At 39.4% G+C, this 19,043-nt stretch overlaps 1 protein-coding gene across 2 annotated transcripts in view; it reads left to right on the forward strand.

Moving 5' to 3' along the window:
* Positions 1-12,825, forward strand: part of scml2 (Scm polycomb group protein like 2) — a 28,238-nt gene extending 15,413 nt beyond the window's left edge. The window contains exons 8-14 of one of the 2 annotated variants that reach the window (XM_034079775.2): positions 4,187-4,506; positions 4,815-4,944; positions 5,084-5,290; positions 6,539-6,712; positions 7,432-7,659; positions 7,875-8,029; positions 10,670-12,825. In XM_034079775.2, the coding sequence (XP_033935666.1) occupies positions 4,187-4,506; positions 4,815-4,944; positions 5,084-5,290; positions 6,539-6,712; positions 7,432-7,659; positions 7,875-8,029; positions 10,670-10,795 (1,340 nt within the window). In that variant the 3' untranslated portion in view covers positions 10,796-12,825. The remainder of the gene's footprint in view (positions 1-4,186; positions 4,507-4,814; positions 4,945-5,083; positions 5,291-6,538; positions 6,713-7,431; positions 7,660-7,874; positions 8,030-10,669) is intronic. The other variant, XM_034079776.2, reaches the window with a different exon arrangement.
* Positions 12,826-19,043: the final 6,218 nt, after the last annotated feature.

Genomic DNA, 19,043 nt, shown 5'->3' on the forward strand with positions numbered 1-19,043 from the left:
GCTGATAGAAAGACAGAAAACAGCCATGGAGTGCAGATGATGAGAATATAGAGTAAGTTAGGAAGAGGAAAAACAGTCAGAAAGAAGAAACACATCAACACAAGAGAAAGAGTTGCTACTAAAAGAGAACCAGGAAGCAACCAGACTGAGTGACTAGTATTGTTACGGACATTACTACAACTATCATTACCACTGCCTCGACTACTACTACTACTACTACTACTACTACTACTACTACTACTACTACTACTACTACTACTGCAAGAGCCACAACTAAAGCTGGGAAACTGCTGGTGAGTTTTTGTTGTTTTCTTCAAGTTAAACTTCACACTTTTTATTTCCAGTATTTTGGCTTCATTGTGTTTTTAAAGATTGTTTTAGTTATACAATGCAGTTCCTTGAAGTCAAGTGGAGTTATATTTCTGTAGCAATAACATGTTTCATTAGACTTCTGGGGATTCTTCTTCCCTAAAATGTTACAAATCAACATGTGTAAAAACTGCACTAATTCAAACTAATTCAGTCAATGATTTGTTCGGTTCAGAAAGTAGTAGTGGTGGTCTTAGAAATGATTGTGTTTAGATTTGATAATTCTCTCCCCAAATGGCTTTAAGGATTATTAACTAAAAAAACTGCCTTCACATTTTAACTCATTGGGCTGTCAAAACATACAAAGGGACGTGAAAGGTAAATCTGCTGTTCACATGAACGTTGCATGTCTTCTCACATGTGTAGCAGCCGCCTACTCGGGTGTTAATGATTAAGACTGCAGCTTGACACTGTTTTCTTTGTTCAACGTGAAGACTTTTTGAATGCATTGCATTCAGTCAAATTCATTTTGAGAGCCTAGTGGCTATTGCTTGTCAGAGAGAATCAAACTTTGTAGATTTAACAGTTTTTTGTCAGTAATTATTGTTGGTGCTCCATGTGTTTTTAATCTGTCTGTGTGTGCGTGTGTGTGTGTGTGTGTGTGTGTGTGTGTGTGGGAGAGAAACATCAGGAATTAGTTTGCCAAATAATGAGGGAAGGATTAGTGATCTTCAGATATTTTCATTGCTGTTTTTATTCCCTTGTGTTGATCATTATATGAACTTATTTGACTCTATTCAACGGTGAACATCCACTTAAGTTGCATTCAAAACACTGGTGGTTCATATAGAATTTGTATTGTGTTTACACATTGTGCCTGCAGCTATTTAAGTAACTTCCTCCTCTCTTCAGTCTGCACACAGTCACACACAGTCACACACACGCACACGCACACACACACATCTGATTCGCAGTTCATGAGTTTTATACTGCTTCAGATTTACTCAACAGTATGTGTTTGGGTGCTCAGCATTTGAGGGTAGAGGGGGTGTGGTTGTAATTAGATGAGGCTCTGTGTGGAGCCCCTCCCCCCACCCCCTAGACAGCAGACACACTTCCCAGCGACCCCGTTCTCAGGCGTGCATGTGCGCTCACACACTGTCACATACACACGTTTCCTCAGGCTGTAGCGCAGACGGGTCGACGGGTCAGTTGGAATTATATAGTCATGATCAGAACCACATGCTAGGGATGCCATGGTAAACATTTTGAAGCTTTTTGGATGGTCCAATCAATTCACTTTTTTGGAGTTTATCTAAATGGGGCATATTTTAAGTGTTTCCCTAGATGATTGTTAGGTTTTTTAGCCAGTATACAACAATTCACATTTTCTTCCAAACATAGCATAGTTTTAGAAATGTATGCATCTTTACTACCACACCAGGCAGACATTGTTTATTATTACATTCTAAAACAGTACAGAAATGATAATGTAATGTTAATGCTAATGCAGTGTTTACAAAAAAAATACATATCTATTTAAATCTATAACTGTAAAGCATGTAGAGCTTATCCCATGTATTGCCTTTCTGATGAGTAAAATGAACATTTATTTGCAAAACCTTTGTCAACAAATATTTGTTTGTGAAATGTTTGAATTAATTCAAGTTGAATTGAAGTCAAGTGACAAAACGGTTGGCTGTATTGTGTGGAGACATTTTATAGAATGCTGCATGTATGAAGACATTTATAATATATATATTTCATCAAATAGTGCAGCCATAAAGCACACACAGTCCTAAGTTTGAGTATTACTCTTAGTATACATTTGATATGGTTTTATTGTCTCGTGCTTTTACATTTATTAGTCTAAATATATTTATGCTGCTTTTTATATATGTATTGATGTACAGCACCTTGGTCAACTCTGTTGTTTATAATGTGCTATATAAATAAAGTTGGATTGGATATTGCTTTGATGAAGAGCTTGAACAAGTGGATACAGAATATTCATGATGCTGTCAGACGGATGTAAAACATTTGAAAGTTGAAGTAAAAAATGCAAAGATGATTAGTTTGTTTTACTTTTTATAAAATGTTAAGCTCAAAACCATCATAATGTGACATTAATCACCAGTGTGGAAGTTGAACATGTTGCTTCAGTGGCTGTCACATTACGTGAATGGATTAGACTTTCTTTTTTTCAACAAGGAAAGATCAGAGTGGGCTCCCAACTCAGATTTCCCTTGGAGAGTTAAAACCCGCTGATACTGATTGGTACCCTGCAAATCATTTTTGATCTGCCTTTGTAGGGCTTAATCCTGCTCGCTCGGTGAATACGCGTGCCACTGTGCGTGCAGGTTGGTATTTCTGTTCCTTTGCTCTCTGAGCACGCTTTGTGTGACCACTCCTGGTGAGCGAGTGAGACCTCACCCTCTGAAACAAAACACTGCTCTTTCGACGGCCACTTTCACTCATTTCCCAATCAAGCCGCTTTCAGGGTGCCCCGGCTGGCCCCTTAGAGAATACTGTAAACCTGCCATAGTGTCTCCATATTGCCTCAGTCAAGAAGCTCTAATGAAAGCCCGGGCCCCATGAGAGCCTCCACATGCACTCTCAGGACGCTGCTCTAACCAAACAGTTCACTTGTATTGAAAGAGGAGAGGCTTATCTTTCTCTTTTCCTCAATTTCCTTCTTTCACACAACCTCTTTGATAATTATGTGATCATATCACAGAGTCATGCAGGGCTAATGAGCACAGACGGGGGTGGTGTAGCCACTGCTTTTTTTCATTTCTCACAATACCTATTTCCTTTTTACTCACTTTATTGCCACTGTCCTTCTATTTTAACACCTACGCTGATGGATATTTTGCAATTATATTATTTTTTTGTGGAGAGACTTTTAAGAGAGAGAGGTTGCTAGGTTGTTTTCTGAGGTATTCTTCATGTATTTTTATTGTATAATGTGCCATTGTCGGACAAGGGATGGCACACTGGATTTTAAAACCAATGTCTTACTGATATACCTGCTAGGCTGATATTGTCAGCCAATTGTAGCTTTTCACAAATACAGCGACTAAAGTACTCATCCACCTTTGGAAGTTCTCAAAATGTGACAACCTACATGCAGAAAATGGTTGCCTCTGTCAATATATTGACACTCCAGTATAATGGTGTCTATGTAAGTGAGCAAACGAGTATAACAAAGTGGCATTACAGTCCAAAAGGCAGGTTTTGAAATGGCGTTTCCAAAGGATTCTTATCTGATACACATAATGGTTTGATCAGATTCTAAACTCCCAATTGACCAGCCCCAAGAATCCAATATCTTCTGCTGTATGTGGGAAAAGGGTTAACATCTTATCACCATAATAACTATTTGTGTTGTGTTGCTGGAAGCAGAAGTTTTGCAGAAGTTTTAAGGAAAAGTCTAGCAGGCAGATCTCTGGGGGTTTGTGACTTTTGACTCTGATTTCAGCGTAAGGAGGGGCCAAATACAAAGGACCTGCCAATCTCAGAGGACTCAGGAAAATCAAAACAAATCTCCGCTGCAGAACCACACAGTTCCCCCTTTGTCTTTCTTCAGACATTTCTTTTTCCTTTTTTGAAAATCTGTCTTAACACTGAACACAGTCTTAAGGGTGTAAATGTGACATTGCTAATAATTTAGCAAAGATTATTCTCAACACAGGCCTTTGTTTGAAGCCCGTATTATTGTTTTTGAGCTGCAGTTTTAAAATGTATTCAATTAGCAAAAGTCCAAATGAACCTGTATTAATCTTTTATGATGATCTTTAGCATCTTTCATGCATATTACAAAAATAATAACAACATATTTTTTCTCTCTCTATCTCCATAATCCCATATTTTACAGTTACGCTCCCTGGGGCACTGCTTGTTCCGGTTTCTTCCACCTCATCCTCCCTCACTACACGTCGCTCCTCTTCCAACTGTTCCTCTTCCTACATGCAGACCTCATACCGACTTCCAAACCCCTTGCCCCCCCTCCCTGTGCGCAAGGGGGTCCGTGGTCGTCGTCCCAAATCCCTGACCATTGCTTTGTTGAAGGCAGCGGCTGAGGCTGCAGCGGCAGCAGCAGTAAATGGAGCATCAGCGAGTCCTGTCAGGACGAGCTCTGAGGCTCCTCTGGCCCCCAGACCACACAAGAAGCGAGGGCCCAAGCCTCGGAACAAGGTGAGATGTCACCGCGCTGTAATCTGTTATGCTGCGGTCCAGTGACCCCGTCATCTTATGTTTAAGTATTATGGCAGATTTGATGTAGAGGAAAAAGGGTCAGAGGTGCATTGTTTAACAGAGGTAAGACTTAGAGGATGTTTATTCATGATAAATGAGGAGCTTTATGCTAGAAGCTGCAAAATGTGCTGCAGTGCAGTTTGTGTGTACTAGTCAAAGTTTTAAAATGCACCTTTTAATAAATCATTACTAAACTTTGTGGGTTACAGAAAGTTAATGAAAAAGAGTTTGTTTGTGTTTTGGTTCAGAGGAAGCCAGGGGTGTTGAAATCTCTGGGGACACCGGCAGTTACAGCCCCCCCTCCAGAGACCAGACTAACCCCCGGACACGCCTCAGCAGACAACAACCATAGCAACAGCTCAAATGTAGTTTGCACAGGTAAGATAACAGACTGAGCCTCAGGTGTACTCATGTATGTTCACGATCAACCACTCTTTCTAGCTGGATTTAAAAGTCAACAGTCAGAATTCAACAATGTTTGGATTGGTACAATTTTCCCTCTCTTTGTTTATTCCAGTGTGTGTCTATGTGAACAAGCACGGGAACTACGGCCCGCATCTTGACAGAAAGCTCGTGCAGCAGCTGCCCGACCACTTTGGGCCGGCTCCAGTCAACGCAGTGCTGCAGCAGGCTGTTCAGGCCTGTGTGGACTGCACGTACCAGCCCTCTGTGATGCTGTCCTTCCTGCAGAGCCAGTCCCACACAGGAGGAGAGGTCATCAGAGGTAAATACAGTAAACACCACAGGATAACCCCTCTGAGAGAAGTTGTAGGTTAACAATGTGACACAGATATATTCTGTCCGACTGAAAGTGTAAAACTCTTATGTGGTCAATATGAAATTAGATGAAAATATCAAATCTCATGTTTGAGAAGCAAATTATCAATTGTTGGGCTTTTTGCTTAAACAAAATATGATTTCCACTTTTAGCAACTTATTTGTAATGTTTTAGTAATTTGTTTTAGTGATTCACTAACATGTTTCCGTTGAAAGTAAGAGCACATACATGCACACTGTTAAGATCATATTTGGGACATTTGACTGAGCTTGAACTTAGCATTAACATGTGGGAAACATGCTTGAGCCTGGCTCTCTGCAAAGGTAATCAAATCTGCCTAGCAGCACCTCTAAAGATCATAAATTCCACATGTTATATATTGTCTATTTAATTATACAAAGTGTAGAAGTGATTGTTTCACCTTCAGTAACACAGCAGGCTATTTGTTGGACTATTTCTTAGTTGTAAGCAGTAACTTCCTGTACTCTCTATTGGTTGAACGCCAAATGGTCCCGGCCAAGAAAAATTCCAAATAATACACACACTTCAGTTTTTGTACAAATTAAACAAATCAATAATACCTAAAATAACATGCCAGATTTGGAGGTGCTGGTAGACAGATTTTGTTATCTTGCAAAGAAGGAAGTGTTGAAATATTCCTTGGAAAAAATCACTTCTTGAAAATCAGTCCTGGAAAAATTATAATATATTCCTAATGCCATAAAGCATGGATTTGCAATAAGACAGGTGCAATTGGTTAAAGCACTCACACATGGGTCATGCATGTTGCATGTGTGTGTCAGTTTGTATGTGTGCGGGGAAAGAGTGGCGGAATAAAAGACAGGGCCTGTGGCAGCAGCTGATGTGAGCCCTGTGTCTGTAATCATAAATGACATGTGCGGCTAACCTGGTTTTGGATGCTGGGATTGGGTCTCCCTTGGGGGGCTGGATTCGGAGAGGTAGGGTGAAGAGGAGGCGGGGCAGGGGGATTAATTTGTGGAAGCTTGGCTTGGGTGGGTGTTGGTGGAAGGAGGGGTGTTTGGTGCAGTGTTGGATGGGCTAAAAAAGGTGGGTTTTTGCTTCTAAAGGGAGGGTGGTTACCCTAAACCATCTGCTGTTTTTCTTAAGATGTGAATGCATACAGTGTGTGTGTCTTTGTGTGATGCTAACAGCTCTTTGTGTTGTACCCCTCAGTGCGGTCAGAGCATGGTATCCGCTATGTGAAGCTGCCCTCGGCCTCCAGTACGTCGTCTGTGCTGCGGTTCTTGGAAAACATGTGCCAACATCTGGAGAGTGACAGTTTGTTCAGCTCCCAGCCGTTCAGCTCCTTCGGCAACAACACACGCTTCTACAACAGGACCAAGTCAGGTGGGCAGAAGTGTGGACGGAGTAACTGTAAACAGGGGCTTGTGCAGTAACAGGGTGAACGTTTAAGTCAGCTGTAGGCTCACTTACTTACTGTGAGCCATAATATCTTCAAACAAATGATATATAGATATATATATATATATATATATTATATATATGATATTTTCTAGAACAAAATTATTTTTAGTTACTGATTATATAATTATGATTTCTTTTCAACCTTTGAATTTTTACGACAGAACTGGTCCCACCTAATTTACACTACCGGTAGTTGTTTTTATAATGTACATTGCAAAGTGATGTTCTTTCAACAGTCCATCTGAAAAGTGGAAAGGTTAAACATCATTTGTATAATCACTAAATAAAGCTAAAGTTAATTGTCTTTTGTCAATGACAGAATTTGGTAGATAATAAGACCATGTTCCCAGGGGGTGAATGGTTGATTTCTGTTAAGATCTAGATCAATTTTGAAATTATATATTTTGTAGCAATTCCCTTTGTTTTAAGGGACGATTTTTCAATATGAAAAATGAATGAACTGGTGTGTTTTGATCTTAAGGTTTAGAGCACTGTGAGATCTTATCAGAGGCATGTTCTCTAAGCTCTTCCTCCATAAGTTGGTCACTTTATGGCTGCGTTGTTCATGGTACAGTTCTTTGCAGCATCTTTTTGTTTGTACACAACATTAACAGTTTCTCTCTTTCCTTTTATTGCACCAGAACCACTATCCCACCCTGAAAATGGCCTGTCTAAAGAAGACTCAACAAAGGATGCTGCTCCCAGCACCCACCCCTCTCACACATCGGACTACAGAGTAACAAAGAAGGAGCGGCCATATTACCCCGGACACTCGCACACGCCGCCACCCCTCAGACGCGTCAGTTCAAACCCCACTGAGCTTGGCCAGATGTGTCCACCCAGACGAGTTGAGGGTAGGGTTACTAAATGTAATAATGACATTTAAATACAATTATTTATTTATATTATGATCACATTTCTTTAAATGATGCCCTTAAAAATGATTTACATTCAAGAAGAGGACGGTGGTTACTCGGTTGTTGAGGTTTAGGCACAAAAATTATTTCCTATAAACCTTTTTAATTGAACCCATTTAAATTACTATCATAAAGAGAAGGTATAATTGATTTGTTTTTTTTGCCAGCCGCTAGCTCGACGACAGGCCCAGACCACGTGAAGCAGGACAAGGAGGGTTCAGGGAGCGACACCTCTTCCTGGTCAGTTGACGATGTCATGCGGTTTGTCCAAGAGGCTGACCCCCAAACTCTCGGCCCGCATGTCGAACTGTTCAGAAAACATGTGAGTATGTCATGAATATGAGCACTCTTCTTTGTCAAATTGGTGTTTCACCATTTAACTTAAAGGTCACCTATTATGCAAAATCCACTTTTTCATGTGTCTCCTATGTGTAAAGACATTTGGAAAGTTTCAAGAAAAAATAGATTCTCTCTTTTTGTCCTGATCCATCTTTATAAAAACCGGTCTGAAAATGAACTGATCAGATGTTGCCCACATTGTGATGTCACTATGTTTTTTTTGGGTATTGCAACCATGAGCCAATAACCAACCAAGGTAACACCCGCCTATTTTATCAGCTGAATCTCGTCCTAGAGCACCATTGTTTTGTTATAAACCAAACCAAGCCATGGGAGCCTGCCTGCAGAGCTCCACTCTCAGGACAGTTCCGGTGCAGACCTCCACTCTCAGGACAGTTCCGGTGCAGACCTCCACTCTCAGGACACCTCCACTGTCAGTACAGGAAGTGACGATTCTGATGCGTGTTTTTCCCCGCCCACCGAAGGACTCGTTTGATGGAAGTTTTCAAATCACAATGGAGACTCATCACGGAGGTGATGAGTCCACCCACCGTGCACTTTGGGTCGGCCTTGGTCAAGCCCTTTTGACCCCCCCAGCCTGGTTCTTGTAAAAGTTTTTCGCTCAAATGACACCATGGAGGAATGTAACGGGAGTTGACAGGGGACTCTGCCCTCCTCACGAGTGCCTATTTTCGGACACTTTTTTTCACTTTTCCCCGGTTTTATTATTTATTTATTTTTTGGCTATTTCACCTCGTTTCTACCGGGGACATTCCCCCCACGGCCTGTTCAAATACTTTCAGGATCGAAACGGAGATAATCGGATTTGTGTGTGTGTGTGTGTGTGTGTGTGTGTGTGTGTGTGTGTGTGTGTGTGTGTGTGTGTGTGTGTGTGTGTGTGTGTGTGTGTGTGTGTGTGTGTGTGTGTGTGTGTGTGTGTGTGTGTGTGTGTGTGTGTGTGTGTGTGTGTGTGTGTGTGTGTGTGTGTGTGTGTGTGTTGAAGGATAACATTAAGTCTAATAATGATGTACCGTGCATGTTCACATCATGTATACTTTGCATTACTTAATACCATTTTTCAAATATTTATTTTTTAACATTTTGGACAAAATAGCCAATTGTACATCGAGGTGCCCAGATGTCCCTAGTGCCCACCTATCCGATTTGAACATGCTGATATACAATGTGATGTAGTAACCTACTAGCCTAATGCAGGTGTAAGATCATTGTGTTTTCGGTATGCATAGTTTTCTATGCATTTTGAGGGTTTTGGGGGGTTTGACCCCTCGAACCCTAGGGGGCTGGCTCCCCCAAAAGAATTAAATAACATAACCCTAAAACCGAACTAAATCCGCCAGAAACCCGAAAATCTTCTCCATTTCTGGAAGTTGGCAACCCTACCTGTACGATGGGCGCTGCCAGTGATGAAAATGGGGGATATCTGGCGCCCGCAGCTCACAGCCAAAGTGCGAGTGAGCGAGGGAGAAAGGGGAAAGATGTTTCTACAATGATGTGGAGGGAGAGTCCTCTCCAGTCAGACTGAGAGGCTGATAACTTCAGCTCAGTGAGGTAAAGGACTTTAGTCTAAGTTATCTCAGTGGGTCTCAAACGTTTTGATCACAATTTATGTAAACACATATTGCCAAGGCACTCTTTTATAATTATTAGGATAAAACAGGTTTGAAATCATTCCAATGTGTACTATAGGACAGTAAACCAGACATATCGTTTTAAACTGGAGAGATACAAAAAATATGCATAAATAAAATAGTAAAATAAGATATGAATGAACAACAAAAATAAAATACGTTACATGTATTTGTTATTGGCTATGGTAGGTTACTGGTTATGCTCACATACTTATTTAATTATTAAAATGTAAACCGATCTTTTTCATATGGGTGTTTAGAGTTGTACTCCCTAGATCTAGTCTCTAGTAATTCTGCGTGTGCACCAGATTGAAGCATTTTACTTCAAAATGTTCAAACATTTCTTCCCGGTATGCCTGAGAAGGCAGATATGCTTGTTTTTCTCAACAAGAACTGTTTTTAAAAGTTGGACTGTTGCACTGTTGTAGCTTCAGTGGTTCTCAGGTTACAGTTACATAGCAGTGAATATAAACAGACTTATTAATGTGAATATTACTTTAAACTAACCTGTGTAAAAGTTTCTCGAATAAATGTAATTTTTTTGGTGGAAGAAGCATGTATCATTTTTTTACCCTGCCCCTCAAAGAATCGGAATTAAGAACCGGAATCGAAAAGTAGAATCGGAATCGTGGAAATTCAAACGATACCCAACCCTGCCTGAAAGTGGAGGTCTGCACCAGAACTGTCCTGAGAGTGGAGGTCCTCTCAACCAAGCTGCCAGCAGCAGCTCATTTACATTTCAAGCTACAGACACAAAATCAGCACTTTTGAAACAGGGCTGAAACAGAGGGGTTTATGGGATGCTACAATGCACGATCTGTTTGGTATTTCAAGCCAAACACTTCAGAGACATGTTTTGTTTATATTTGAGACTTATAATATACTGTTGAAAAAGAGTATAATAGGGGACCTTTACAATTATTCTGAAAGTATGTGTTGGTAACGTATCCCCCTGAATGATCCCCTCTCTGCAGGAGATCGACGGCAGAGCTCTGATGCTGCTGCGCAGTGATGTCATTATGAAGTACATGGGACTGAAGCTGGGCCCGGCGCTCAAACTCTGTCATCACATTGAGAAGCTGAAACAGAGCAAACAATAGAGGATGAAGGAAAGCTTTTTTCCTACTGGCAACCAAACCCACACAAAACACTTATTGCTCTACACAGGGATGTCGTGTAAACCCGCCTGACCCAGGGTCGTAGCTACCATTGAGGACACTGAGGTAAAGTCCACTGGTTTTTTTCTGTAGTTTGAAAATACAAACTTACAAATGATGGCCATTTATTGAACTGATTTGATAATTTTTTCACTTTTACAAAATGTGACTACTTTTGGCCAAATACTTCCGTAATCTTAAAGGTCCCATGTCATGCTTTTCCGGTTATTACCCGTCCCCTTGTGTGTTATGAAGGTTTGTATGCATGTAAACGGTCTGCAGAGTCAAACACCCTCAAAGTACACCCTGTAGCGAGTAAAACTCTAACACAGAAAATACCTCCCCAAATCGCCTCGTTGGAGATTTCTCATTTTCCATTGTTTTCTTCCTGGGTATCACTACGTAGGGATACCCAGTAGCCACGCCCAGAGCTATGGCCGCACCCTCTGCCAGCCTTTCACGTAACAAAGCTTCCCAAACCTTTTAGCGATTCATGCCGGATATGTACAGCGTAGGGCACTGAAGAACGATGCTGTTCCTACTTTGTTTGGACCAGCGGGAGATTCGGGTAGATAGCCTGTAAGTATTCATTGTTGTTTGTGCATTTATTATGTTTAAAACAAACAACGTATCTACCACGACTGTTTAAATGGGTAAACGTTTTTCGGGCTACTACGTTGGGATCACGGAGAAATGCTCTCCGCAGACCCATTCTCACAGCGTTATAAACCTTATTCTTTCTCAATATCAAGCCACACTTATTGTTTTTACTTCGGCTGTGAGTGTTTGTGTGTGCTCAGGATGAGTTTAGCTTGTTCTCCTGTATTGCCGACACGGAAGCCTGTCTGCTCCGTTGCAGCAACGAGCCTCTCAGCTTCGCGACTAATCAGAGCACACTGGGCTCACAGGGAGGGGGGGGCAGGAGCTACAACAAGCCGTTTAGGACAGAGTGAATACCGGTGAATACACATACTTTACAGAGATGCTGTATGAGAAACCAATGTGAGTTTGGAAAATTGCACAATATAAATCTATTTTAGTATACCTCAATAATGGAATTATGATCAGTAGAAATGGCCATGACATGGGACCTTTAAGTCCTGGATAACAGAGTGTGCACCACTTACATTCGGTCTTATTTTGGAGGAAGACCTTGAAGATCAGTTCCTGAAGAGTTATTTCTCTTTGTTTATGTGTGTTTCGTGTGCTGGAAGACACTGAAGTTGAACATTACAACATGAGGACTGATGAGGCTACATGATTGTTTTATTCTTTAACAATCTAGCAATTAAACACGCAGGCACAAGATGTAGCCCTACAAAGACTGAAATACTGTACGTGTTGACATTTAATTACTGTCAAGGCCTCTAACTGTTTAGTTGCAAAGTGCTCCTCAGAGAGTGGGAGGAAACTGTTTTGTATAAAGTCAAGCCAAAATGTTTTTGATATAATTTTCTATTGTAACAAAGTGTAAATGTAATCACATTTTTTCTTGCCTGAAATAGTTTTTGTGCACACCATCAAATAACTACCAACAGGATGATCCTGTGTGGGGGTAATAATTCATATGTTTCAAAGTATGTATCTGTTTTCCATGGCAGAGATACTAATTTTCTGAACATTTCAGAACCATTTTAAAACCAAATCATGTGTGTTGTAGCTGCATTTCACACTGTTGCTCTCCTGTAGTGGTGACAAATGGAAACTTTACTTGAAACTTGCTTTAATTTCAAACTCAGGTTTTAGAAGGGGTTGTTTCATAGAATATGTTTTACATAGTTAACATTTTGTGTTTATTACGACATAGACGGACTGCACAATAACCAACTATGTATATTTGTATGCCTTGTCATCTATTACCGCCCTACAGCCTTTCATGTGTACATGTAAACGTGTTTTTACTGTAATTTTGAGAACATGTTTTTGACAAATATGTTTGAAATGCAATCATACCAATAAACATTTGTTTGTCATCTAAATGTTTGCTGCTTAAATAGCCTCATCAAGAGTTTTTCTCATGCTATATACAGTACTTTTGACCGTTAACAAAGGAATGTCCACTTTTGATGCAAAAGTATTCTCCGTCGGGACTTCCTGAAACAACACCACGCCGTTATCTTGATTCTGATTGGCCAGAAGACATTATCAAAGATGTTCTATTGAGAAGACGATCACTACGTCACAAAAGTTTTCAAAACCGTTTCTGGTCTTCGGTATTTCCAGACAAGTGGCTACTGAAATCAATCTTACTAACGGCCGTCTGTGCAATTTACTCCGCGCGAGTTGGCAGACTTTATTTTGCTTACTTTAACATAATTTTTCATGGTGGGGCTAAGCCATTTCTTGGTATGGGTGTAGCCTACCCCAGCCATACCCTGGCGCTGCCACTGGTGGCACGTATGGGGCGGGCCATTCTGCACATGCGTTAAATGCGTTAAATATTTTAACGCAATTAATTCAAAAAATGAATTACCGCCGTTAACGCGATAATTTTAACAGCATTAGAAAATACATGCAATTACTTTGTGGACTAACTCCTTATGATCTTTAAAGGTGGGGTAGGTACGTTTGAGAAACCTGCTCGAGATACACATTTGTGTGTGTGCATTGAAAAACACAAGTGTGGATCATTTTGCGGATCATGAAATACAAGTGTGAATCCTTCTGTGTGCATGCATGTGTGTATTATGAGACTGTTCTGAGCCCATATACCTGCCTGTCAGCTTTCCATCTGTGCACAAACTTATCTCGTGCCCTCATTGGTCATGTGCGCGTTCGTGTGTGTTGGAGGAGGGGCTCTGTAAGGAAGTGGCAGATTTTTTCCGGTTATGCATTTTCAAATTCTAGGGGTGTCAAACTCAAGGCCCGGGGGCCAAATCCGGCCCGCGACTTCATTTCATGTGGCCCCAGAAGAGCTCTGAAAGAATATCATATATTTATTATACGGTTACATGGCGATTTAAAGAAGCATGTTGCCCAACTACATGTCCCACAATGCATCTCAAATGTGACTTTTTTTTTCTCAGAATTTGACTTTTTTTTCTTCAAAATATGCCTTTTTCTTAGAATTTGCCCTTTTCTCAAAATGTGGCTTTCTTTTATGTTACTTTTGTATTTCAAAATGTCACTTTCTTTTTTTAACTTTTTTTTTCCAGAATTTGGCTTTTCTTTTTAAATCATTTTGTGACATGCTCACTGAAGAGACTTGCAATTATTTGCCCTAGACTTCTGCTTTCAGACGTAGTTAATTATGAAGTTATTACCCTATCCGATAATAATCCAATGCAGAGGCAATAATGTAATATAATGCATTATTTTATATATATTTATTATATATGTATATTTATATAGTCTTGAAGTTACAACCGGCCCTTTGAGTGCAACCATAACGCTAACGTGGCCCGCGATTAAATTTAGTTTGACACCCCTGCTCGAGATGATAGGAAAGGAGGTTTCAAACTTCCTTTATAACCTCCTTTAGCTTAGGAACCACTGGACCTCCCTCACCGAAAGGAGAGGAGAAAATGCTGCCCCACAATGCCTTGCAGCCGCAGCATTTGCCGTCACACAACAGTCGTCCGTTCACAGAAACAACCGATTATAACTGAGAAATTATATCATGAAAGTTACGGTGCTTATTAAGCATTTAAAAACGTATGTGGTAAGTTGCCAAAGTACTTTGTTTTGAACGTTCATCAGTATTAAAATCAAAAAGTGAAATTTGAATGTTAGTTTTTACTGAAATGATCAAATAAAGTCAACATTTCACAGTCTTTACTGAGCTGTGTGGAGTTTGTTCAACTTTTAAAAGATGTTTGAATGGTGATGTACACAGTGATAGCCTATATGTTAAGGACTAACGTTTATAATAAATACATTTGTATTTATTTTTAAGATGTTTTCATAGTTCATACAATCATACGTATTGGGATCATTTGTATTATTGTGGACCGGAGGGAGAGGGTGACGAGCATAAGTTTCACTTTCCTTTTTTATTTCAATTCCAACTAGGAGCTGATTTTTGGATTATCCGACCGCAACCCTGGTTTCTCCAAAATTACCTACCCCACCTTTAATTATACGTTTAATACATTTAAGTCAAGCTAAGGTACATGTGATGGAGTGCTCTTACCTGTGAGGTCTCCTCCAAACAGCATTATAACCAGACTTATCATTAAAATTATAAGGCTAGTACCAGTTCTAGATCCTTGACTTTAGACAAACAATTCAAAAGACAAAATCAACGAAATGTATTTAAAGACCAATCTTTATTTGAAGGTGCCTCTAACCTGAGATATTAGTTATACAGTAATAGTATTGACAATCTAAAAAAAACTGAGCGACTCAACGGTTAACTTTATATTCCTTATTGTCTAAAGCATTTATTATTTTCATTTTTTCCCCTCTCATATTGAGTGTGGACGGATTGAGACAGCGTGGTGTCCAGTGAGCTTCAAAGACATCAGATTATGAATGAACAGTATGAAGTTCATCAACATTGAAATATATTTTATTATCAAAATAATATGTAACTGTTATCAAAATGTAGTGCAACTGTAGAAGCTTGCTCTGTTGACTCACTGAAATAATAACTTTTACCACGTTTTTTACAGACAGACAGACAGACAGTATTAAAGTCAATACTTCATTTATTTAAACCAATATCTTTCTTTTGTACAGTATGTGTAGTGGCTATTTGTCAACAACAACAAAGTTTTAAAAGGCCACTGAGGCACCAGGCACAGTGGACCTTACGCAGATCAGGAGCCGGTAATTAATCCATTGTCCAGACAAGGCATCGACGTTTTTTTGTGGTATTTATTAGTTTCACCTTGCGGGAACAATACTGCAAAAGGTGTTTGCTGAACTCAGCCCTGACACTGGTAAAAACCCATATACCTTCCCGGTGCCCACTGGCTGCTGCTGTGCCCTGATTGCCTTAAATAAACCCAGCTGTGTGCCCAAATTGACCCATCACCTTCAAAATAAAAGCATTTTAGCTGGAACACAACTTGACGTAAATAATATGGCTGTAAATCAATTAATTCTACAAAACAAATAAATACATTAAATAAATGTGAAAAATACTGAATAGCTTCCACAGTATGAAAAAAGAGTCTTTTTTTACCTGTGCTGAAGTTCACTGCTGAGTCCAGTTCTGTCTCTCACTCTCTGGTCCAGCCTGTCTGCATCACCTAGACACTTTAAACAAACAGATATATATGTAAAGTACCATGTGTACAAACAATATAACTTATTCTCTTCTGTTGAACATGTTGGATTGTGTTTTGTCCGAGTCAGGGTCCTCTTTATTTTACTGTAACTTTGGAAGAACAAATGAAAGGCAATGATCTAATATTTTTAACAAATCATCCCTAACGCATTGTTCATCGTCCTTGAATGCAGGCATTAAGTTACATGTTCACGTTCTACAGCCACAATTAGTCGGTTTCACAAGTGTAATGAAAATCAAATAAATAAACAACAAGGTTTGGGTTCGTTCTTCTGATAAGTTCTTCAGATAAGTTCTTCGTGTAAGCTCAATAATGAACTCCAGCTCAACAAACCATATTGTAATATCTAAGTAATCATCTTGAAATATGATGTTAATAATTGTAATATACCCACATCTTATTGTGAGGTTGATTTCACATTCACTACGCTGCTCTTCAACACTACTTTGACGTTAGCTTGTCTACATATTCGAGCATAGCAAATTTAAATTAACCTTAGCGATGCATACAGTTACCTACATAATAAAATATCTCTCTAAGTTACAAGGACAGGGCTCGACAGTAACGGTTGCCAAGTTGCCATTGGCAACCATTCACAAAATATGTCAACCACTTCTTGGCCTTTGGTTGCCATCAGTGGCAACCAGTTTTTAACATAAAGAAATGACAGCAAACAGCAAAATGTGCACCCCAAAATGGATAACTGTTAATTATTTGTTGCATCACAAGGGATGATAGATTAGTATATGGAAAGTAGTACATTGACCCAATTTTGTGTACGTAGGGTTAGGGGATTACATTCTAATTTAGTAAAATATCTGTGAACTTTGTCCAATATGATAGAGGAATTATTTATTTTATTTGAAACCATGTCAAAATAATAATCTTTAGTGGGTAATGGGGACCTCTGCTGGTGACTTTAGAATTCACCTTTATTTGTGTAAAGATAACCGTTTCCCCAATATCAAGTGCCACTCAACTAAAGATGATGTCACTAAATATTACACAAATTAACTAACTTTAGCCTTATCTGAAACTACACCAAGTCATTCGCAGTCGTTATCTGACCAGTAGGCCTACGTTTCTGACTTTTTAAACTTTTTATTTCAACGGTTTACTTCCGGTCACCCTCTATTTTGAATTTCAGTCACCTGTGGTAAATCGAAAAATGGAAATAAATGTACACAAACTGAAGAAAAAAACGTGTCCACACTTTGTATCACCTGATTTGTTTTTTGACGGCAAAACTGATTACTTCATCCCCAAGTTTAAGGATCCTACCAGAGTTAAGTCTAATGTACACACAACCCCTAAACATAAACAATCGTCCGGTTTCTGGTCAGCTAAAGCTTCAAGTCAGTCAGTCACATGTCCATCAAATAACTAGGGAAAAATTGGGGAAGGTACATTACATGGGATTGGGAATATCATTTATACCAATGCAGACTATTAAAGGCCTATTCTACATTTAGTTGTGACATTTCACCTTAATGTTAAGGCTTAATTCTTGATATTAATTTTACCAGAAACGATTCAAGCTAAATTATGTAATGTCGTCATTTGATATTAGTGATGTTTGTTTGTTTGTAGCCTTTATTTAACCAGGTAAAATCCCATTGAGATCAACGATCTCTTTTTCAAGGGAGACCTGCAGCACATTGGTTACACATACAAATAACAGAAAACAAAAAGGACATCATACAACATAATTACAGGGGTACAAATTACAACCTATTCACAATGACAGGTATCAAATAACATTTCATCTATCCAAGCTTTAAAATGATGCAGGGGAACCAAAATGCTCAGTTTAAAAAAATGTTGCATAGTGTTCCAAGCTAGAGGAGCAGCGCACATAAAAGCTTTTGTACCTAAAACAGTCCTAGCACTTGGCACATGTAATAAAAACACATCCTGGGATGTCAGGCTACTTTCGACTCTCTGTGAGATCAAAGAGCATATATAAGTTGGTAGTTTACCCAACATGGCTTTATAGATAAACATGTACCAATGACTGAGCCTCCGTACAGTTAGTGAAGGCAAACCTGCCCTGGCATACAGGGTACAGTGATGAGTAAGTACTTTACAGTTTGTAACAAATCTCAGCGCACTGTGATACGCAGCATCTAACTTGATCAAGTAATGGGCAGGTGCATTCATATAGACCAGATCCCCATAGTCCAGCACAGGTAAAAAGGTCACAGAGACTAGCCTTTTCCTGGCCTCAAGCGGACCTGCACAATACATCACGGTATTGTCTGCATACAAATGTAAAGTTGATGTATCTATTTATGATGTGTGCCTAGTTGTCTTGGAGTGCCATTAATATATCACTATTCCAATCACTGTATATCGACTATTCTGCACAGTTTCTATTATATTCTGTTTCTATTATACTATATTTTATATTATTTACTTGTACTATTTTATCTGTTTTATTGTGTTGCACTGTTGGAGGAGCCTGTGACCTAATATTTTCATTGTCATAGCTACACTGTAGCTATGCACACATGACAATAAAAGCCTTGAAAACTTGAAACATAAATTGGCATCTGAAGTTTAGCGATGTTTCGCTCAGTTTAGACTAAGACTACGTTTATTGAATATTCCCAATGAGTAGTTTTCCTTGTCAATACAGTTTTTTATTTCAAAACTTGAGGTCTGCTTTTTTTCATCACTTTGTTTCTCTCATGCAATTTGAGCAGTGTTTTTCTGTTGAGGGTATCTTTAGATTCTTCTAAAATGAATCTTATTTGGATTTTGTCAAATAATGGATCCTTTGTGGGCAGCTTTCTGAATATTAGCTCCAGTTGAAGGGGAAATACTGTAGTTGAGACTGAAACTAGACACCATTGAAACACTGTCATCCAGTGCACCTTGTTCTGATAGGGAGGAAATGAAGTGTGACACAAAAGGCCTTCTGTTTCAACGCAATCACATTTATTTATTGGCTTGTT

Source organism: Pseudochaenichthys georgianus, chromosome 3 (assembly GCF_902827115.2).
Source record: "Pseudochaenichthys georgianus chromosome 3, fPseGeo1.2, whole genome shotgun sequence".
NCBI classification, from domain to species: Eukaryota; Metazoa; Chordata; class Actinopteri; order Perciformes; family Channichthyidae; genus Pseudochaenichthys; species Pseudochaenichthys georgianus.